The following is an 18,778-nucleotide window of genomic DNA, read 5'->3' as shown; positions in this document are numbered from 1 at the left end:
TTGCACAGGATTCCTGATAGTGGGACAGATTCAGCAGAACTCTCAAAGAAGCCCCCTCAGACTTTCCTGCTCAACACTTAAAGGTTGGATCTGGAACTAGCAAGGGTGGAGATGTTGGGTGCAGGTTTGGGTTGCCCTGCTCCAATTCCTTAATATGTGTGGTGATAACACTTGAGTAGGGCTGAGGATCAGAATGACCAGAACAGAGGGTAATGCTAGGGAAGGCAGGAGGTTTGAGAAGGGATAATTTTGCACGTTAGTTAGAGTAGCTAAAGGGTGTGGGGGGGGATTACACATACCTTATAATGTCTTGATATACCATTATGCATTTGTGGGAGCTGATACATTGACTACAACTGAACCAAGTGTTTCCCCAGACCCAAAAACATGAGCCACAATTTAGAAACACACAGCACTTTATCATGTCCCTAGAGACTCTTGATAAAATCATGCATATTTCAGCTTTCCTTTAAAAACATTTTGCTCACCTTCGTGTTTGCAGAAAATACCTTGTAAACATGGCACCAGCATATTGCAATAGAAAACCCCCAATGAAAAATTAGGAGAAAAATAAAAGGAATTCCTACTTTAATTATTTATAAAAATAAGGATTTTGGGAGTCATTCTCATTATTTTCACGAGCCCGATGTAAATCTCTCAACACAGCAGTTGCAGGAGTCATGGTTAACTTGTCTGAGAGGCAATGGGTACCAGCCAGCCTCACATTCAACAGAGAACTCCTCCTGTGGTTTAGCTGTATATGATCCCTGCAGATCTTCGTTTAGTTAGTTGGCTCCTGCCTTGATAAATGTTTGCGATGACCAGAATATTTAGCATTTCTGTTCTGTTGAGGAGCTCCTAAGAGTGGTACCCCACCATATGCCACCCCTCAGCCACTGCAAATATACGCAAATTAAACTGATTTGCATGTATGTGAATACATCTGCAAACTTAATTTTATTCTAACCATCAGAGCGTCAAAGACTTTACCATTTTTGGCAAGTGTTGAAATACTATGTCAAGAAGGAGGTGGTCACAGAAGCAGAGAAGAATAGACATTTGACTGGCTGGATGATGAGTGGTGGGATGCACCTGCTGGGAAACCCCCAGGGGAAACCCCAGAGGAGGAAGGCTCAGAGCCTGGGGGTCGGTGGTGGGACACCAAGGAGAGATCAGGGGAGAAGGGAGGGGAGGAGTTGTTGGATGCTGAACGGGCAACAGGATTTAGTGAACAGGGGGAGCGTGTGACGGAGCAGTTCCAACTCGGAGGCTGAAGCAGAAAAGGATGGACAAGAGACTGCAGGAGGACACAGAGACCCTTCTTGTCTCCAAGGACACTCAGAGCGATGTGTAGAGCGGAATAGAGATTAGAGATGCCCAGAGCAGTTTGAGACTGCTTGGGAAACATCGGGCAGAGGAGGAGCCTTTGAGGGGGTTGAAGGTGGGGATAAGACTTACTTGTATGCCATTTCTTTGAATAAAGAGTTACCGTATTTTTCTGTGTATAAGACTAGGTTTTTTTCCTAAAAAATAATGTCAAAAAATTAGGGGTGTCTTATACATGAATACACCTTCCCCAATTTTCTTAAATCAGAATCCCCCAAAATAGGGGGCGTCTTATACATGGGGGCATCATATAGACGGAAAAATACCGTAACTTCTCTGGCAGACTGCTCCTTGCTTGCTGACTGGCATCTGACTCCAGCCCTGACAGTAGGGAGAGAAACAGGGTGCTGAAATCTGTTGTGAGAAAGTGAAACACCCGCCCAGCCAATTTTCTTTTTGGAAGCTCTTTGGCCAAAGAGACTGACATATCAGTCATTTTTTACGTGGCATCAGGAACGCACAAGGTTCTGGATGTTGGTTCTCCATAAACCCGAACACACTTAACATTGCATGAGGACATGAGAGGAGTGATGCTTGCCAACATTCCTCCTCAACTATTTCAGACCCCCTGCGTTCCACACATTATGGGAAGGGGTCGTGTGAGGGGATACTTCAGAAATTGGAAGGTTTTTGTTTGTTTGTTATTATGTTATGTATTGTTGTGTCTTTATATTGTAAATTGCCCTGTGATTCTCAGATAAAGGGCGGTATAGAAATTTATTTATTTATTTGTTTATTTAACGAACAAATTCAAGGTGCAGGTTATAATTGCCATTACCGTATTTACCCGAGTCTAATGCGCCATCGAATCTAATGTGCACCTAAATTTTCAGAACCCTGAAAGCAAAAAAAGTGTTTGCTGGCGAATGTAAATGTGCACACCTTAATTTTTACGACGTAATTTGGCCAAAAAAGTTGAACATTAGATTCAAGTAAAATACGGTATTTTTTCTTAACCTTTTTGTTTCAGACTTTTAGTTTATAACCTTTACATTTCACAAACATAACATTGAGTCTGGTGCTTTCTGCTCTAAAGAAAGCAAGACCATATGTCAGTGGGTCATACAAATTTCCTGCCTGATCATTTTAGCAAGTTTACAAAAGCTGCTCTGTCCAGATGCCTGGAGGAAAGTCTAACTCACTATAGATGACCAGGTGAATGACTCTACCAGGTTGGGATATGAACTAATGGATTTTATTTTTGCCTCGTCTAGCTACTATACCTTCAGATAGAACTCGTATTTTATTTTTTTTACGTCGGTACAAACCTACTTTTGTGGAAGCTGTAAAAATGAATATAATGCTTTTTCCCGAACGGGAGTTGAAGAAAACTCATCCTTAGTGCAGTCAGTTTGCTTGTTGAGTGGTGAGAAACCCACTTTGGGACTCTTCAGTTTCTTTTCAAACTTGTACTTATTTTCTTTTCCTTAGAAATAATACTTAAAGTCAGCAACATCAAAAGAACCTGCTGCCCTTGGTGGTTCTCTTGGCTGCTGCCTGTGACTCTACTGTGTCTGTCCTAAATTAATTGGGGAAAACTGGGCCAAAAACCATTTAGCTGTGGTCAGCCAGTTGGGGTGCTGCACGTTCGTGACAAGCTTAATGACAAGCCTTTGCCAAAGAGCGAGCAAGTTGGCTGAGACAGGCAGCCTAGCAAAATGGCTTCTCTGTACAGCTTTCTGTACAGCTGGCATCCCAGAGTATCCCGTCACTGAAGTATCATGTCAGGGGCCATCGCCAGGCAGGTGGTTTCCTTCTCAAAATCTTCCTCATTACGTTTGGGCAGCACCTGGGTTTAGGGCTTCTTTCTTGCTTTCTCACAGTTCCATGTTTGCTGTTAAAAATGTCCCATTTCACCTGGCAATCATTGTGTGGTTAATTAAATTACTGGATTGTCAGTCTGGCTCCACAATGGTTTGCTTTGCCCTGCTGAAGAAAAACAAACATATGGCGCATCTTTGATCTATTGTCAGCTGGTTGTGAAATTGCCCAATCCGAAAAGCATCCTCAAAAGCTGTCTTGTAATAGTTAGCAAACTCAGGATCAGCTGGATATAATTTGTTCCTAATTGAAGTGGGACAGTTGCAATAAGGATGGGCTAGCAAGCCAAGGAAAGAGGTAATAATTGTATTACTGTCATAATTTAAACAGTTTTTGCTCTGCCCTTCAACGGAAAAGCGGATTATATTCCATCAATAAAAACAAAATGTTCCAATCAACAGACTTAAAATATGCAGTTATGTAATATGCAACACAAAGGAAAAAAGAATTAGAAGGGAAGGGGAAAAGCAGTTTCGGCTGCCATTTCTTAAAGTTGCATAGTACTTCTTCTAATGACTAGCTGGAGTGAATTCAGTTCTGAGAGAGGAGATGCCAAACGGAGCTGATCTCTCCACTGATCTGTTTGAATTATTGTGCTCCCCTTCTCACCCTCTGCTGCATCCTGGTGGAATGGCTCCTCTTAGGTGGCATTTGATGGAATGGAGATGGCTGCCATCTTTCCCCTGCAATGCAGTCCTGTTCCATTACTGTCCTGATGAGCAAATGTTATGTAGCTGCCCAGTGCACATATCTGCCAGGGACTTCAGGGCTCAGATCAGGAAGCTAAAGGTTGGCACCTAGCCTAGTGAGCACCTGACCCGTAGACTGTGTTCCTCAGAGTCCTTTTGAGGCACAAAAAGAAAAGGAGTTGTGCAACACTGCTATGACTGGTATGGGCCCCTTGAGTGTGCAAGGATACTTGAGTGTGCAAGGAAACCTGAGTGTGCAAGGATAACTCTACCACTCTTTCCTTCCCTCCCCAGCTTTTTAATTTTTATTTTAAGTAAGCCCTGACATGGGGTAAAGGAGGCACCTCCTCTGGCTAGCAGGCAGCGGTGGCAGTCTGAGCAGAGGTGAATGGTACTCCATTCCGGAATGTTCCACTAGAAAAGAAGCACAGTGTGGGGTGGGGGAGAGACTCCATCTAAAGCTCTACATCAGGTATTCCCAAACTCGGCCCTCCAGCTGTTTTGGGACTACAACTCCCATCATCCCTAGCTAGCAGGACCAGTGGTCAGGGATGATGGGAACTGTAGTCCCAAAACAGCTGGAGGGCTGAGTTTGGGGATACCTGCTCTACATGTTGGGACTGGTAGCTCAGAAGGGTCAAGGTAAACCAAGCTCCGCTCCCACTCATAAAGGCATTTCTCTTCTACAGGCTACTGAGGCTCCTCTCACACTGCTAGTGAATACTTTAATTTTGTTTTTCTATGTGAGTTAAGCATATGTAAACTGCATTACTACGCAGAATAATGAAATCTGTGATCTGTAATTACTGAGGTGATCCTGCCCTGATCGCAACAGCCACCATTAATGTTGCTGTCTCTAATACGCTGGCAGAGCGTATGGGTTGCATGCAAAAGGGTGGCGGTTCAGTCCTCAGCGCCTTCCTGGTAGAGCTGAAAGGGTCTTCTGTTTGAAACCCAGAGAGCTGCTGTCAGTCAGTGTATACAGGGCTGAGCTAGATGGATCAGTGATCTGTTTCCGTACCAGCTAGCTTCTTATGTTCCTGTTGGATGTGACTGGGCATAAGTGTTGTGTACAGTGGTACCTCAGTTTATGAACTTCATCCATTCCAGAAGTCCGTTCTTAAACCAAAGCCGTTATTAAATGGAGGCACGCTTTCCCTAATGAGGCCTTCCGCCGCCGGTGCCCTTCCACCATTAAGCTTCCATTTGTAGACTGAGGTAAAGTTCGCTAACCGGAACACTACTTCCGGTTTTGCAGAGTTCGTATACTGAATAGTTCATAAACAGGGCTGTTCTGTAAAATTGAATAAAATATCATTAAAAACAAAACAAAACATAAACAGGGCTGTTCTTAAACCAAGGTACCACTGTATTTGTAACTGTCAATAATCATACAGACTACATAATATACTTATCATATTCCCTGCAGGATGCATAATATTTGAGGTTGCAGGGTGCAGGGTGACAAACAGCTTTTTCATTTAAAAGTGTTGGTGACACACTCGCTAGCACTTTCAAAGGAGAAGGAAAAACATATTTCCTCCAGCTTTTCTATCTGTGCAATGGGAAATATGCCTTGAGTCAACTAGTTGAAAAAGGTAAAGGTAAAGGTACCCCTGCCCGTACGGGCCAGTCTTGACAGACTCTGGGGTTGTGCGCCCATCTCACTTAAGAGGCCAGGGGCCAGCGCTGTCCGGAGACACTTCCGGGTCACGTGGCCAGCGTGACATCGCTGCTCTGGCAAGCCAGAGCCGCACACGGAAACGCCGTTTACCTTCCCGCTGGTAAGCGGTCCCTATTGATCTACTTGCACCCGGAGGTGCTTTCGAACTGCTAGGTTGGCAGGCGCTGGGACCGAGCAGCAGGAGCGCATCCCGCCGCAGGGATTCGAACCGCTGACCTTTTGATCGGCAAGTCCTAGGCGCTGAGGCTTTAACCCACAGCGCCACCTGCGTCCCCAACTAGTTGAACTTGGGTCCTATAGACAATCTTTGGGACAAATTAGTCACAACCCAACTCAGGTCCCATTGATTTCAACCAGCTTAGTCTGGATTCAACATGGTGTGTGTGTTGATCTTCGTTGTGGATAACAGTTAACTTTAAGTGAGGGTAGGCTACATTTTTTTTAAAAAAACCCACACCGAACATACTGTATATTTTGTTCTCTTTCTGTTCTAGGCCTTCTGCTCTATCTGGTAGCCCAACATATTCGGAATTGCCGTTCATCAGAATATCCCCCCACAGAAACCCTGCTTCAGCATCGGAATCTCCCTTTAGCCCCCCTCATCCCTACATTAACCCTTACATGGACTATATCCGATCACTGCACAGCAGCCCTTCTCTGTCTATGATCTCAGCGGCTCGGGGCCTCAGCCCTACAGATGGTGAGTTTCAGACCGGCTTCCTGTTTGCTCTCATTTTGGCAGCAGTTACATTAATCTTGTCAAAGGATCTCTTCAGCTCCTTCCAATCAGCTGCAGCAGGTTTGTCAAACATTTATTATGTCATAAATGTTTCAATACTTCATCAGCCTATAGCTGGTCATTTGTACATTTCATTGAAACATCAACTAAAGGTACCATCTTGTTTGAAATTTTAAATAAGGAAATATATTTATTGCTTCTAACTCCTGCCGCCATGGACTGCCTTTCTTCTTGCTTACCCCAGTGTAAAATAGGCAAGATAGCAATACAATGTGTTGGAATCAGTTCGTGGCATTTAGCCATAGTCTCTTCCCAGAACTTTTTAAAAGGAGACAAACGTTTTGTCTTCATTCCATGGGACTGTGATTGTTTGTATTAAATTTAATTTGGAAAAAAATGTAATTCTTGCCAAATTTTTGGTAGGCAAAACATTATGAAGACAGATCCCCTTGAATTCAGAGTTATAAACCAAGAGTTTCTTTATATTTAAAAAGCATAAATTATCTTAATCCATCTAAAGTTAGTCATTGCTCGTTTCCATTGAAACCAGTGGAACAAGTTAGTTGTAACTAGTTTTCCCCATTGCTTTTAGTTGAAGCATCTTAATATTAAGCCAGCTTTAAACTAGAGAGGGGCCATGTTATCAGCATCGTTTTATTTATCTGAATCAATTAGCCTTGCTTTCAAGGTTTGGATTTTATAATTATGAGTTGTATTTTCGCCCAACCCATGCTTGGATAAGAATACAGAAATCCAGCCTTGAGAATGGTTTCACATATATGCAGATTGATGGGAAAAGCAACACAAGTGAATGCAAGAAAGATTTTTTTGCAAACCTGTTTTGCAAATTTCACATGTTCTAAAATATGTGTTCATCATCAGGGGCAGCTACGAAAATTACATAAATGTAACAAAACTCCAGAAACATTTAATAATTTCATATAAAAAGTACATGCATATGCTTCTCCCCATCTGGTTTTGCCTTTTTGTCTCCTTTTTGTCAAGGAATGGTGGGAGGAACCAGCTGGGGAATCACCAAGCAAAGAGGCTCGAAGCCTGGGCAATAGTGGTGGGATAATGATGAGTGGTCAGAGGGAGAAGACAGGGAAGTGGAGGTGTCAGAAGCTGAAGGGATAACAGGGCTCAGTGAGTTGGGAGAGTCTGTGGCAGAGAGAAGTTCAGAATCAGAGGCAGAAGCTGAAGCAGGCAAATAGGAGGGGGGAGGTCAAGAGGCAGATATGAGTCACGGGTGCGAAGAGTCACGGGTGCCCCCCACCGCTGCTACGACAAGCTCCTCTCCCTGCCCTGACTTCCAGAAGAGGTATGAAACAGGAGGAGCAAAGATAGTCTGCATGCAGGCAGCGTCTCCAGTTGCTTGCAATAAGTCCTGAAGAGGAGGAGACCTAGACTGCTTTTAGTCACAGCAACGGATTTCATAGTGTAGGACCTACGGGGCGTTAGCAACTCTGCTCATAGGCCCGAAACTCAGCCAAGGCTGTAAAGATTGTGTTTCACTAATAAAAAGTTAACTCCAACTTTGAACTGTGTGATTTACAGACCAGCTTGCTCTGTGACATATATGCAAGCTGTGTGCTAGCATGTTCAGAAAGGGCCACCTTGGATAGTTCATGATTTGGCCACGTCCTGAGCCATTCGCAAGACCAAGAAATCTAGAATAAACATTCTTAACTGACTGAAAAAGTCTACTCATGTTGAGGAAAATAGAAAAATAATGATTGTGTGAACCCACCCAAAGTTAATGTTATAAAATAATGCTAACGTAGGAACATCTAAAATTCCTATGGAGAGAAAAGAAAACCAAGGTAGGTATTTCATCTGAGTAACAGGGGGAGAAATATGTATGCTGGGCTCTGTTAACTGTACAGTAATAATACTGTAATTTGAGTATTTAAAATGGTAATTGCTGCTAAATTGAGCTATAATGGGTCAAATTAGCAAGCTAGTGTGTATGGAAGACAATTAGAATACTATTTTAATTAAGGGAAAAGTGCTTCCCACCACATATGAAAATGGCAGATTTACAAAAGCGACAGTCTGCCTTTAGCTGAATTTGAAAAATGAGCTGTTCTCGCTGCCCAAATGGATAATACCGTAACTAATTAATCCTCACATATAAGAACATATACCTTTACAGATAATCCATTACTTATGGGTGCTTGTTCTTATGAGAATAAATTTTAATGACCTGTTGTCAATCAGAATTTATATTACATATGCAGGGCATTTGTAATAGTGAAAAAGAAAGTTTAGCTTTTCGTCTAAAACATTTAGTTAATTCCTCAAAACTTATAGGGCGTGTGTGTATGTCAGTACCTTGGTATTTGTTGAAAAATCCTTTTTGGATATCAGTTATATATTGTTGGTCTCTAGATCTCCCTTGATCTACAGCTTCATATTTATATAGCAAATATGTAATTTCTAATAATTTTTGTAAGAATTGCCATTAGGAACATAGCTCAGTTTGTCTACACCAGGTGTGGGGAACCTTTGACACTCCAGGTGTTGCTGGTCTACAATTCCCATCATCCCTGGCTATTGGCCATACTTGCTAGGCTGATGGGAGTTGCAGTTCAGCAACACCTGCAGGGCCAAAAGTTCCCCACACTTTGTGTACATTGACTGGCCGCTGCTCTCCAGAGCTTCAGCAAAGGTCCTTCACTGGCCTGCTTGGAGATGCTGGGGATCAAATGTGTACATGCTGGGCAACCATATTAAAAAAGACCTTTTCTATGTCCCAGGTGAGAATGAAGAGAAATAACTCCAGTACTACAAAACTTAACTTTCCAAATAATGAAGTTTAGCAAGTTGCATGCTGGTTTCCTTTTTCACCATCTCCTGATCATTGCCTTTAGGGCAATCAGCTTAGGTTTCCCCTATGATCAGAAGAACACAGTTGCCCCTTCCCTGAGGCTATGGATTGCAGGGAAGATTGGTAGTCAGGTCTTTGCAAGAGGGCTTCTCTGAGCTGCTTGCTGTGGAACTCTGGGAAGCATTGTTTGAAAAGCACCTCGCTACAGAATTCAGCTAGCTCTTACCACAGTAATTCTGTGAATCACCCTGCTCAGTAAAGCTAACTTCTTACCCATGTGCTCCTGTTTGGCTCTGTTCTTTGAGCAAGAAAGGAAAGTGAAGGCATTTCTTCGTTTCAGAAGTAAAGCATCTTTCAGGGAAAAGAATGCCAGCAGTGTAATTTATCTTTATGTGCTCATTTCATGCCCTTGCAGGTTCTCCAGACTTGCCTTTTAAAGTTTTCAGCTAATGTTATTGTTAGTTAACTCAGACACTTATGTCAGAAAGCTCAGGAAGTATTTTAAGTGTGTCTGGAAAGATACTGCTGTTGTCTAATACTGTAAAACTTTAAAATCAATGATTTCCTGGAAGGATTTTTGCCCCACTATTTTTCTCCAACATTTTATGGATGGTGAAGTGGTATAAGAAGGGTTTTATGCTGAAAATCCAACTAGTAATTCAAAAATACATTAAACATTCTTAGTTTGCTTTTCATTTCTAAGAAGTATAAAGTTCTGAAAACTGGATTTTGAATAGATTTACTTTCATAGGCTGGGGTCCAAAGAAGGGCTGTGTATAAGGAAGAACTGTGTACACATTCGGAACGTCGCTTGCTGTTTTTGTTGAACCAGTTCCGATTCCTAAAGAGACAAGCCACATTTAAAATTGCCCTGAGGTTTGCCTCTTTAGCCTCCTGCTAAGAAACTGCTTTTCGCTCAGCTCCATTCTTTCCAGACACCTTCTTTCTTGTAAGTGGCATCCTTTTTGACATCCTTAGTAGACCACCTTAGTTTGTGCCTAAGGCAGGAAGCTGAAACCCCGATTCATTGGGCATGTGGCGCTTGGGGTTTCAACAGCTCCACCAGTCTCTGCCTCCCGATTGGTGCCAGCACCAAAGGTACGGGTGTGTGGAAGTGTCTGCTAGTGGGACTCCCACCAATAGTGGTCTATGGGAAGTCTCCAAATGGAGCAGGAGAGGGAAGGACTGAGCCAGCCTGGGTTTCACTGGATCCCAAGTTGGCCCCTGAGTCGTCAGGTGAGGACATTGGGCACGATCACTACACCAGATCCAGGCTAGCATTGAGTCTGTCTGGGATTTGCCTGACCTTCTGACCTAGCTTGGGTGAGTGGCAAGGCTGCAGATGCCAGTGGTACCTCTTGCTGCTGCCCAGCCAGGGTGAAACTTGCCATTCCAACTTTTCAGTAACAAGCTGAAGGACATTCGTTCCCACTTCTGCTATTCACTCCATTGAAATTCATTTTACAAATGCATATAGCAATAAAATTACTGTGTTTGATCCAGAGCAAGATCCACTTAGGTCCTTCTGAAATCAGTGGGAAACGAATTAGACACAGCTAACTTTTCAAATAGATTTCAAAAGGACTTAAATGCCAAAAGGACCTGGAACTCTCTCCTACCCTAGGGAGGCTGGACTGGCTCCCTCCTTGCTGTCCTTCTGCCAATGGGCTTTTGGGAACTGACTGCTTTTAATGAGGGGGCTAGTGCCATGCTGTTTTTGTTGTGAGTGTATGTTTTTTGTAAGTTTTAATTCTTTTAATGTTTAATTGCTTTTTAATGATTTTTCAATGTTTTTAGCTATTCTTATTTTATCACTAAGCCACTTTGAGTCCCTGCCAGGAAAAAATGGTGGGAGAAATATAAATATATACAGCCACTAACCTGCTTTGGATCCCAACCTGACTATGTGCCAGCAAACATATTGGTGAATTCTTCACATTACCACTTTGCAGGGTGTTTTGAAAACAAATACCTTATCACAGCTTGCATGATATTAAAAAGGGGGGGGGGACCACACAAATTGCTATCATTATAGGCAAGAGAAAGAAGAAAATGAAACTCTGCATCCTGTTTGCCACATGTCATTTAATGAAGCTTTTTATGTCCTGTTTTTAGCTCCGCATGCTGGAGTTAGTCCCGCTGAATATTACCATCAGATGGCTCTCCTGGCAGGGCAGCGCAGCCCATATGCTGACATCCTTCCATCAGCTGCCACGGCAGGAGCCAGCGCTCTTCATATGGAATATCTCCATGCTATGGATAGTAAGTGATGTTGCTACCAAAGAGGTGAATTGAAAATTATGAACTCTGTGAAAACGCCGGATCGGCAAATAATTTGAACGATGGGATGGAGCTGTTGTCAGTAGAGATACGAGACCTGTTAGTATTGTCTCAGAGTACTGGCCTTCAACTGGTGGTTTGAGACCATGGGAGCTCTTCTGCCATGCAAAATACATGGTAAAAGGTTAAGAAATGAGCCCCCAAAGGCCTTTGGGGGCTCTGGGTCTGAAAAGGCTGAAAATTCCTGGTCTGGAGGTTTAAATGGAAAGCAATTTTGGGGTGACTTCACTATTTTCGTAGTGGCAGCATATTAGCCTGTGATCCAAAATAACCAGTGAGAGACCTATCATCACATGCCTGCTCTGATTCTTCCCACTTTTCTTTCTCTTGGCCCCTGAATCTGTGACACCGTCAATACTATTACAGTAATGTAAATGGCACTCTGCAAGGTTTCATGAACGGGGAGCCCCTCCCCCAGGAAAAAAGGAGGGAAGTCTATCTCAGAAGAACTTACATTCTGAATTTTTGCAGAGGAGACGTCCCAACAGTGGCATGTGTGTTAGGACAGAGCCTCCCTCCTGACATTGGCTTTGCTGCTGCTTACTTAGACGTGGCTGGGGTGTGGCAGGGCAGTGACCAGCGTGGGGCTGTGTGGGTGAACTGGTGGCCACAGTGGGGCACCCACATGACCCCAACCTTGCAACTGCCCTGTTGCTACCACCTCCAGATAAGTGACATCTACACCAATGTCGGGAGGGTGGTTCTGTGGCTCCACCCCACCGCAGGCACTGCTGCTGAAGAAGACAACAGAGGGTGGGGAGCTTTTACAGTCAGAAACACCCAGACGTGAATTGTCTACATGGAGGTGTTTGTCTGCAACAGCTAGTGCTGGCCTAAGACATTTTGCTGCCTGAAGCAGAGCACAAGATGAAAGCTCTCCCCTTCCATGTACAGGACTGGCAGCGGAATCTTATTGCAGCACTGGTGAGGGGACTGCATCCTTCACCACACCTGAGGGCCCCAGGTTATCAGACAGGCCATATCACACACAAAGATCTGTTCTTCAACAGCTCAGTGCTGCCCTATACCTCCCAGCACCTGCTACCGTAGGTGGGTAGAGCCATTCCTGGAATCATAAAAGAGCTCCAAAACATTCTTAATCTTACTCTCATGTGAAAACGTTTGCTGTATGTAGAATTGTGACCCTTCAAAAGTAAAGATAGAGATTTGGCAAAGTCTTGAAAAGGGAAATCCACAAGAAGCCATTTTTATCTGTGGCTCGATTGGAAAATACAAAACGTTCTTCAGTTTGCTGTTTGCCAAATTCATTTTTTACTGACTTAAAGTGAATTTTCCCCAAAGGCAATTTTGTAGCATTTAAATAGTTGTTATTTGTGCCATTATTCATTTTCCTTGTAAACATTCTTTTTAAAGTTCTGTATCATTTTACACATTGCATAGAAGCTAGCACTGATAGGCCAGTGGACTTGCTATTGAGTTTGTACAGAGAGTTACATCCATTTCTGCTCTCTGAAGGGTCCATGTCACTGTCATACATTTTTACATGTATACTTACGACATCTTAGGCATATCCTTGCAATGTAGTTGAGAAACAATATGGGCATTCTGCTGCCATAAGAGCTGGCTCATCTTTAGAGTTGCCACTGAAGACTGACCCAGGTATCACCAAAACCGTTATGGAGCTAAAAGAAGACACACGTGAATTAGATATGTTTTTGGAACTGAAAGTAACACTGTTTCATTCAGTCCATGGAGAAGATCCAAGTATAATTTGGTCTGTTTATATTTAGTTATAATTGCTTTGCTGCTAATGGCTGATGATGAATACGATACTTAAATCTTATTTTGAAGGAAGTGGTACTAGACAAGTTCATACAAAGATAAACCAACTATAATATATGGGTATATATATATGGGTATTGCTGAGATTCACAGAAAACCACTTTGTAGGATTTGGGAGATGGTAGGGGAGTGTGCGTTGCTACTATCGGTCTGCATTGCAGATGGTTTTGTTATATATATATCAGTATAATGAGAGATTCCAGCCCCTCCCACACCTTTCAAAGGGCTACTTGAAGGCATGTGTGCTCCAAAGGGAAGGCAAAGGAGGAGATACACAAGCCAGGAGCTCATCTGTGCCTAATAACAATAAGTTCTTGTGTATTACGTATTTTATATTGCTTGAAAATACTGTTTCAGTTCTGAGAAAACTGCTTTGAGCTTCAGAAGAACGGCATTTGGGAAGGAAGGAAGGAAGGAAGGAAGGAAGGAAGGAAGGAAGGACTAGGATTACATCCAGATTCAATACAATTCATGTTAATGGCTTCTGGGTAGCTAGTTTGCTATGTTTGCTATGTTTCATTAGGCACGTGTCAGTGACAGCTGGGATGGCACTTACCAAGGCAACTATTGTGTGCACTGAATGGACTTAGCCCTTGGTGCCTTCTAAGTGAATCCACAGGGACAGCCAGAAGCTTGCTGCTTCCCACAGGGATCTGGTTGGCCACAGTGAGAACAAGATGGTGGACTGGATGGGCCATTCTGGCCTTCTTAGGTTTATGAGTTGGAGGTATAACTTCTAAAGCAGGGACCCTTCTCTACCTGTGCAGCTTCCCAGTGTGTTAGAACCCTGGAGCATCTTAATTGTGCAGGGGAGCTACTTGAGTAGGAAAGGTTCCTTGCTGCTGAACTGATCCCTCTAGCTCACGGAAGGGACAGGGACAGGGAGGAAGCAGAGCTAGCCTGCGCATCCTTGCTCTCCGTCATTGCATGAGGGATTTGGAATGCCTGAATATGGTTTCGGTCTCTTGTGCTTGTCAAGCTCATCATACAAAGCTGTCATTAGGAATCGAATCCACACATGTTAGGGAGTTCTTTTGAAGACCCATGCATATTGCCCAATCCCTCTCTGCGGCAATAGAGGGGCATTTCTGAATGTGTGCATTTCAAAGATGCTAATGTGCCATCCTCCTATCCGTCACAGCAGGACAAATGCCTTCATTCCCAGGGCAGGGGGCATGTTCAAAAGGTCTGTGTGTGAGGGAGGGCAGTCTTATGTACAGGAACTCTGCGTAAAGGGGGTGTCCAGGCCCCTTAGCTTCTCTCTTTCAAGCATCTGTACACGTACAATTTGCAGCTCCGGAAGACATCGTTTGAAATATCATGTTAAGGAGCACTTTTTATACCCGGGTGGACTTCGCTATACACCTGTGTGCCTATACGTTTCTTTTCCCCCTCCTTGACTCAGTACGATTTCTTTTTCCCCTCCTTCTGCAGCAGAGTGATTAGTGACTGCGGTCAGAGAGCCTAGTGGTAGGAGCTGGGCCAGGCAGGGAAGTCAGTGTGCAGTGCTTTGCTCCTTCTCCCTCTCCTTTCGCTGAGTGTAGACTTTAGTTTGGGATGCTTCTTAAGGCGATACCATTTACTTGAGCTTCATTACAGCATCAACTCTTTATATTGTTATTAACGACTGTTTCCTGTATTAAAAACGTACACAAATGCACAGCAACATTATGCAAATTGCTTGTTTTTAAACTGTAAATATTGAATTAAATTAAGAGTGAATCGTGGGAAGGTCATAGCCTCACCTTCCCGATTTGATGAGAATTTGTTTAGTCAGGCAATAGGTTCTTTTATCTAAACAGAGGATGAAGCTAGCCTTTTACTTTGTAAAAACTAATTAAAACTATCTTAACTTGCATGGGTGTACAGTAAATTAATTGTCATTAAATAGGAATCTGAATGTCCTACCATTCATCATGCCAAAGAAACTCCTTTCTTCCTTGTCAGAATTTTAGATGAGAAAAGGAAAAACAAAACAATTAGCAAGAAGCCAAGATTAAGATGCTAAAAACAGCAACGAGAATGCCCATGTTTGCATTTCATAGCTAAGTTCTACAATCAGTGCTGTGCAGTGCTGTCTTACAAGTCAGATGCATTCTGCTTCATTTTGTCAAGAAAAATTGCATTTGGTAGTTTTCCTAATTATATGTTTTCAGATTACTGTGAGCCAGCCTCTTGGATACTCCCTGCTGATCTTGGATAACCCCTGTTGATCACCAAATTTAGGATTGTGAGTGCCTCGTGGCAGGGACTGGTCTCTTTTTGATGCTGCAGATATGTAAATTAGTATTAGTAATCTTCTTTAAGAATGTTCCAGGTGCCCATACATAAATCTGTCTGTCCTAAGCTGCTTCATCATTGTGGACAGGAAAGGTAACCAGAAGAAATCTGAGAGGGGCAGGAAAGTGGGAAGGGTGAAGCCCCAGCTTCATCCAGATGCACAGTCCTCTTGGAACACCATTAAGGAACAACACCACAGGGAACAAGAAGTTTATTTTGCAACACCATCAGCCAGGACACTGACCTCAGCTATCCACTGCCACCGTAACTCTTTGCATGCTGAAAATTTGAGCTCTAGCTGCCAGGAAAAAGTTTCCTTTCCTACTACAGTGGTACCTCGGGTTAAGTACTTAATTCATTCTGGAGGTCCATTCTTAACCTGAAACTGTTCTTAACCTGAAGCACCACTTTAGCTAATGGGGCCTCCTGCTGCTGCTGCCGCTGCGTGATTTCTGTTCTCATCCTAAAGCAAAGTTCTTAACTCGAAGTACTATTTCTGGGTTAGCGGAGTCTGTAACCTGAAGTGTCTGTAACCCGAGGTACCACTGTATAGCAGGAAAAGTGTGTAAAGATAAAGAAAGGTGAAGCAAAGGCAGATAATGACATAGACAGAAATTTTGGCTGGCATTAACCCACCCAGCCATCAACTTACCCTTCTTAATAGCCTCTGAATAAGAGGAGGAGGAGGCAAAGGTCTGAGGTCGGGGTCTGAAGCAACAGCAAAGATGGATGCAGAGGCTGAGGGAAGGGAAGGTAGAGGAAAAATCAGATGGCAATGGAAGACAGTTGGTGTAGTGCCTGGTACTTGTTACCAGTAATAGTAACAAGTGTTGGCTATTTGCAGTATGGTAGCGCTGCAGAGAGCTTGCTGCGGAGATCATGCATTAAAAAGAAAGGGACTCAAAAATAACTTAAGGTTTTAATTACGAAAAAACAAAAACTCCATGTACACTAAATACATCAACAAACCAGACCCAACCACCAACCCAACCCCCAGGGTAATGGGAGAGCTAGGTGCTGCTCCTTATATACTACATGCAAATGCTGACACACCTTAATCAATGCAACTCAGCAGCACCTGCTGTGTTTCACAGCTGTAAAGCTGGGTCTCGTTATCTTGCTCTGGCCCCTTAAAGACATACACATTAGGTGGAACAATGATGAACCTTTACATTTAAAGAAACCATTCAACAACAAGTAGTATCTGCAACAAAAAGTTGCAGTGTTATTTCTAGAACTTCAGCCCAGAACCTCAGCATTTTATATCACTATAAGAAGGTGTGTAAGGGTGTGTGTTGCTTTAAGGGTGTATGTTGCTATATAGTGCTGGGGGTGGGTGAGTTTTTTAACCTTGTGACACACTTCCCCCAAACATTTAAGTTCAGCATACTTTCGTATAATCAATTCCAATATAATCATCTTGTGGTCCACCAACCATGAACACATAGATTATACTCTGTTAGGAGCTTGAGTAGGCCCATTTCCATTCTTCCTGGCCCCCCTCCCAATTTTCCATCCTGCTCCCCAAACTAATCCCGTATCATTCTGTATCTTAGCTGTTCTCAGTTGCATAGTTAAAATTTACCTGGTTTATTATTCCTTTAGAACCTCTCTGTCTTTCTCGGTTCAACAGCCACCACCATTCCTTAAATCCTTGGACCTCAGTGTTGCTTCTTCGGCTAGGTGTGTTTTTTAAATAAAAAACCCCCAAATCTTTAAATTTATATAGTCTTGTGTGCTTCTGCATGTGTAGTGTTCCCGCTGAGCATGCTAGAACCACTGATGAATTTTTGGTTGGCCCCAGTTCATTTCCAGCCTTATAAGCCATGCTGTTAGGAAGAATAATGCTAGCAGCAGTGGCCTTCATGCCTAGGATGGAACAGATCAATCTCTCCAACTTTTTATCAAGAAAATTGTTATTTTGTGAGAGGTTTACCCCAGATGCTTGGTGCAGCTCCTAACCCAGAAGTCAAAGGTCCCTTACAAATGCTTCCTAGTTCACATGGAACTCATCTAGTTATATTCACAATAGGAAGCATTTATTTTAGGGTTAAGGTCAATATGCTTAAATGAACTATGGCATTTTAAACACACACACCCTTCCGATTTCTGTTTTAATACCATTCCAAAATGATACATACCTGATTGAAACAAAACGTGGCATCACCCCTAAGAATGCTCAGAGCCCTGAACATCTGAAGTAGGAAGCCAGTGAGGTCTAGTGGTTAGAGAGTGTCAGACATCTGGGAGAGCAGGGTTCGAATCCCCACTCAGCCATGAAGCTGACTGGGCAGCCTTGCATCAGTCACTCACTCTCAGCCTAACCTACCTCACAGGGTTATTGTGAGGATAAAAGGTGGGGAGGGGGGAGAAGTGTGCCCCTCTTGAGTCCCTTGAAGGAAGGGTGGGATGTAAATGCATTAAATAAATCGGCATCAGACATGATCACCCTGCTGCCACTGGGTGCTCGCTTGGAGACCGGTGCTCTCACTGGCACTGCATGGCGGTGTTGGCATCTTCCTCGTTCGTTGTCTATTTAAAAAGAAACTATTTAAATGTCGCTTCTGCACTTCTTTGTGTCCTTAATTAGATGGCCTTTAGTTGTAAGCTTTAATAACTTTTTAAATCCAAGGCAAATAAAAAACACCGCCATTCTCAAGTATCAAAGCGCTGTATTGAATTGAAGTAGCAGGCAGGCACACAGTAACCGCCAGGCCTGTAAAATAGAGATGAAAAAGGTTAAATTATAAGGAGCCTGAGGAATAAAAAAATCTTTACATTCACTTTTAAATGCTGACTCGTCAACGCGGTATCCGGAGCAAGATTGGAACAACATGGAGGCCTGCTGGTTATACAGATGTAGAAGAAGCAAGAAGAGAACCATAGTCCAGATGGCAGATAACTGACACGCTTGTTGGCAGCCTTATCTGTGGGGTTATGGCCAGAGAAAGTCCCAAAATGAGGCGCAGATGGGAACGTAACTAGAGATCAGATCATGTAGTGATAGAAGCAATAAAGCAAGCATTCAAATACCAAGTTTAAGACTTTGAACAAATGCACAGCAGGGGGAGATCAGGAGACTCAGCACTTTGTTGGTGCTCTGTCATGTTTATGCAATCGCCACCCCGCAGTCTTCTTGGTCCAGACATCATTAGAGGCAGCATACTGGGCTGGGTGTGTGTGTGTGTGTTATGTGTTCCCACCAA

General features: G+C 43.2%; 1 protein-coding gene and 1 long non-coding RNA gene across 6 annotated transcripts in view; one reads left to right on the top strand and one right to left on the bottom strand.

Moving 5' to 3' along the window:
* GLI3 (GLI family zinc finger 3) overlaps positions 1-18,778 on the top strand; it is a 260,995-nt gene that overhangs the window by 160,774 nt on the left and 81,443 nt on the right. For all 5 annotated transcript variants that reach the window (XM_079947518.1, XM_079947515.1, XM_079947517.1 and 2 more), the window contains 2 exons: positions 6,075-6,280; positions 11,265-11,411. In XM_079947518.1, the coding sequence (XP_079803644.1) occupies positions 6,075-6,280; positions 11,265-11,411 (353 nt within the window). The remainder of the gene's footprint in view (positions 1-6,074; positions 6,281-11,264; positions 11,412-18,778) is intronic.
* Positions 2,560-6,322, bottom strand: LOC307199690. The gene is made up of 2 exons (XR_013832127.1): positions 6,202-6,322; positions 2,560-3,312 (listed from the first exon to the last, which is right to left on the bottom strand). It is a non-coding gene; the product is annotated as an uncharacterized lncRNA (long non-coding RNA).

The sequence above is a fragment of the Podarcis cretensis genome (assembly GCF_951804945.1).
Source record: "Podarcis cretensis genome assembly, chromosome: 12".
In the NCBI taxonomy this organism is placed as follows: domain Eukaryota; kingdom Metazoa; phylum Chordata; class Lepidosauria; order Squamata; family Lacertidae; genus Podarcis; species Podarcis cretensis.
Note: the sequence above shows the minus strand (reverse complement) of the source record. Positions and strands in the feature narration are given on the sequence as shown.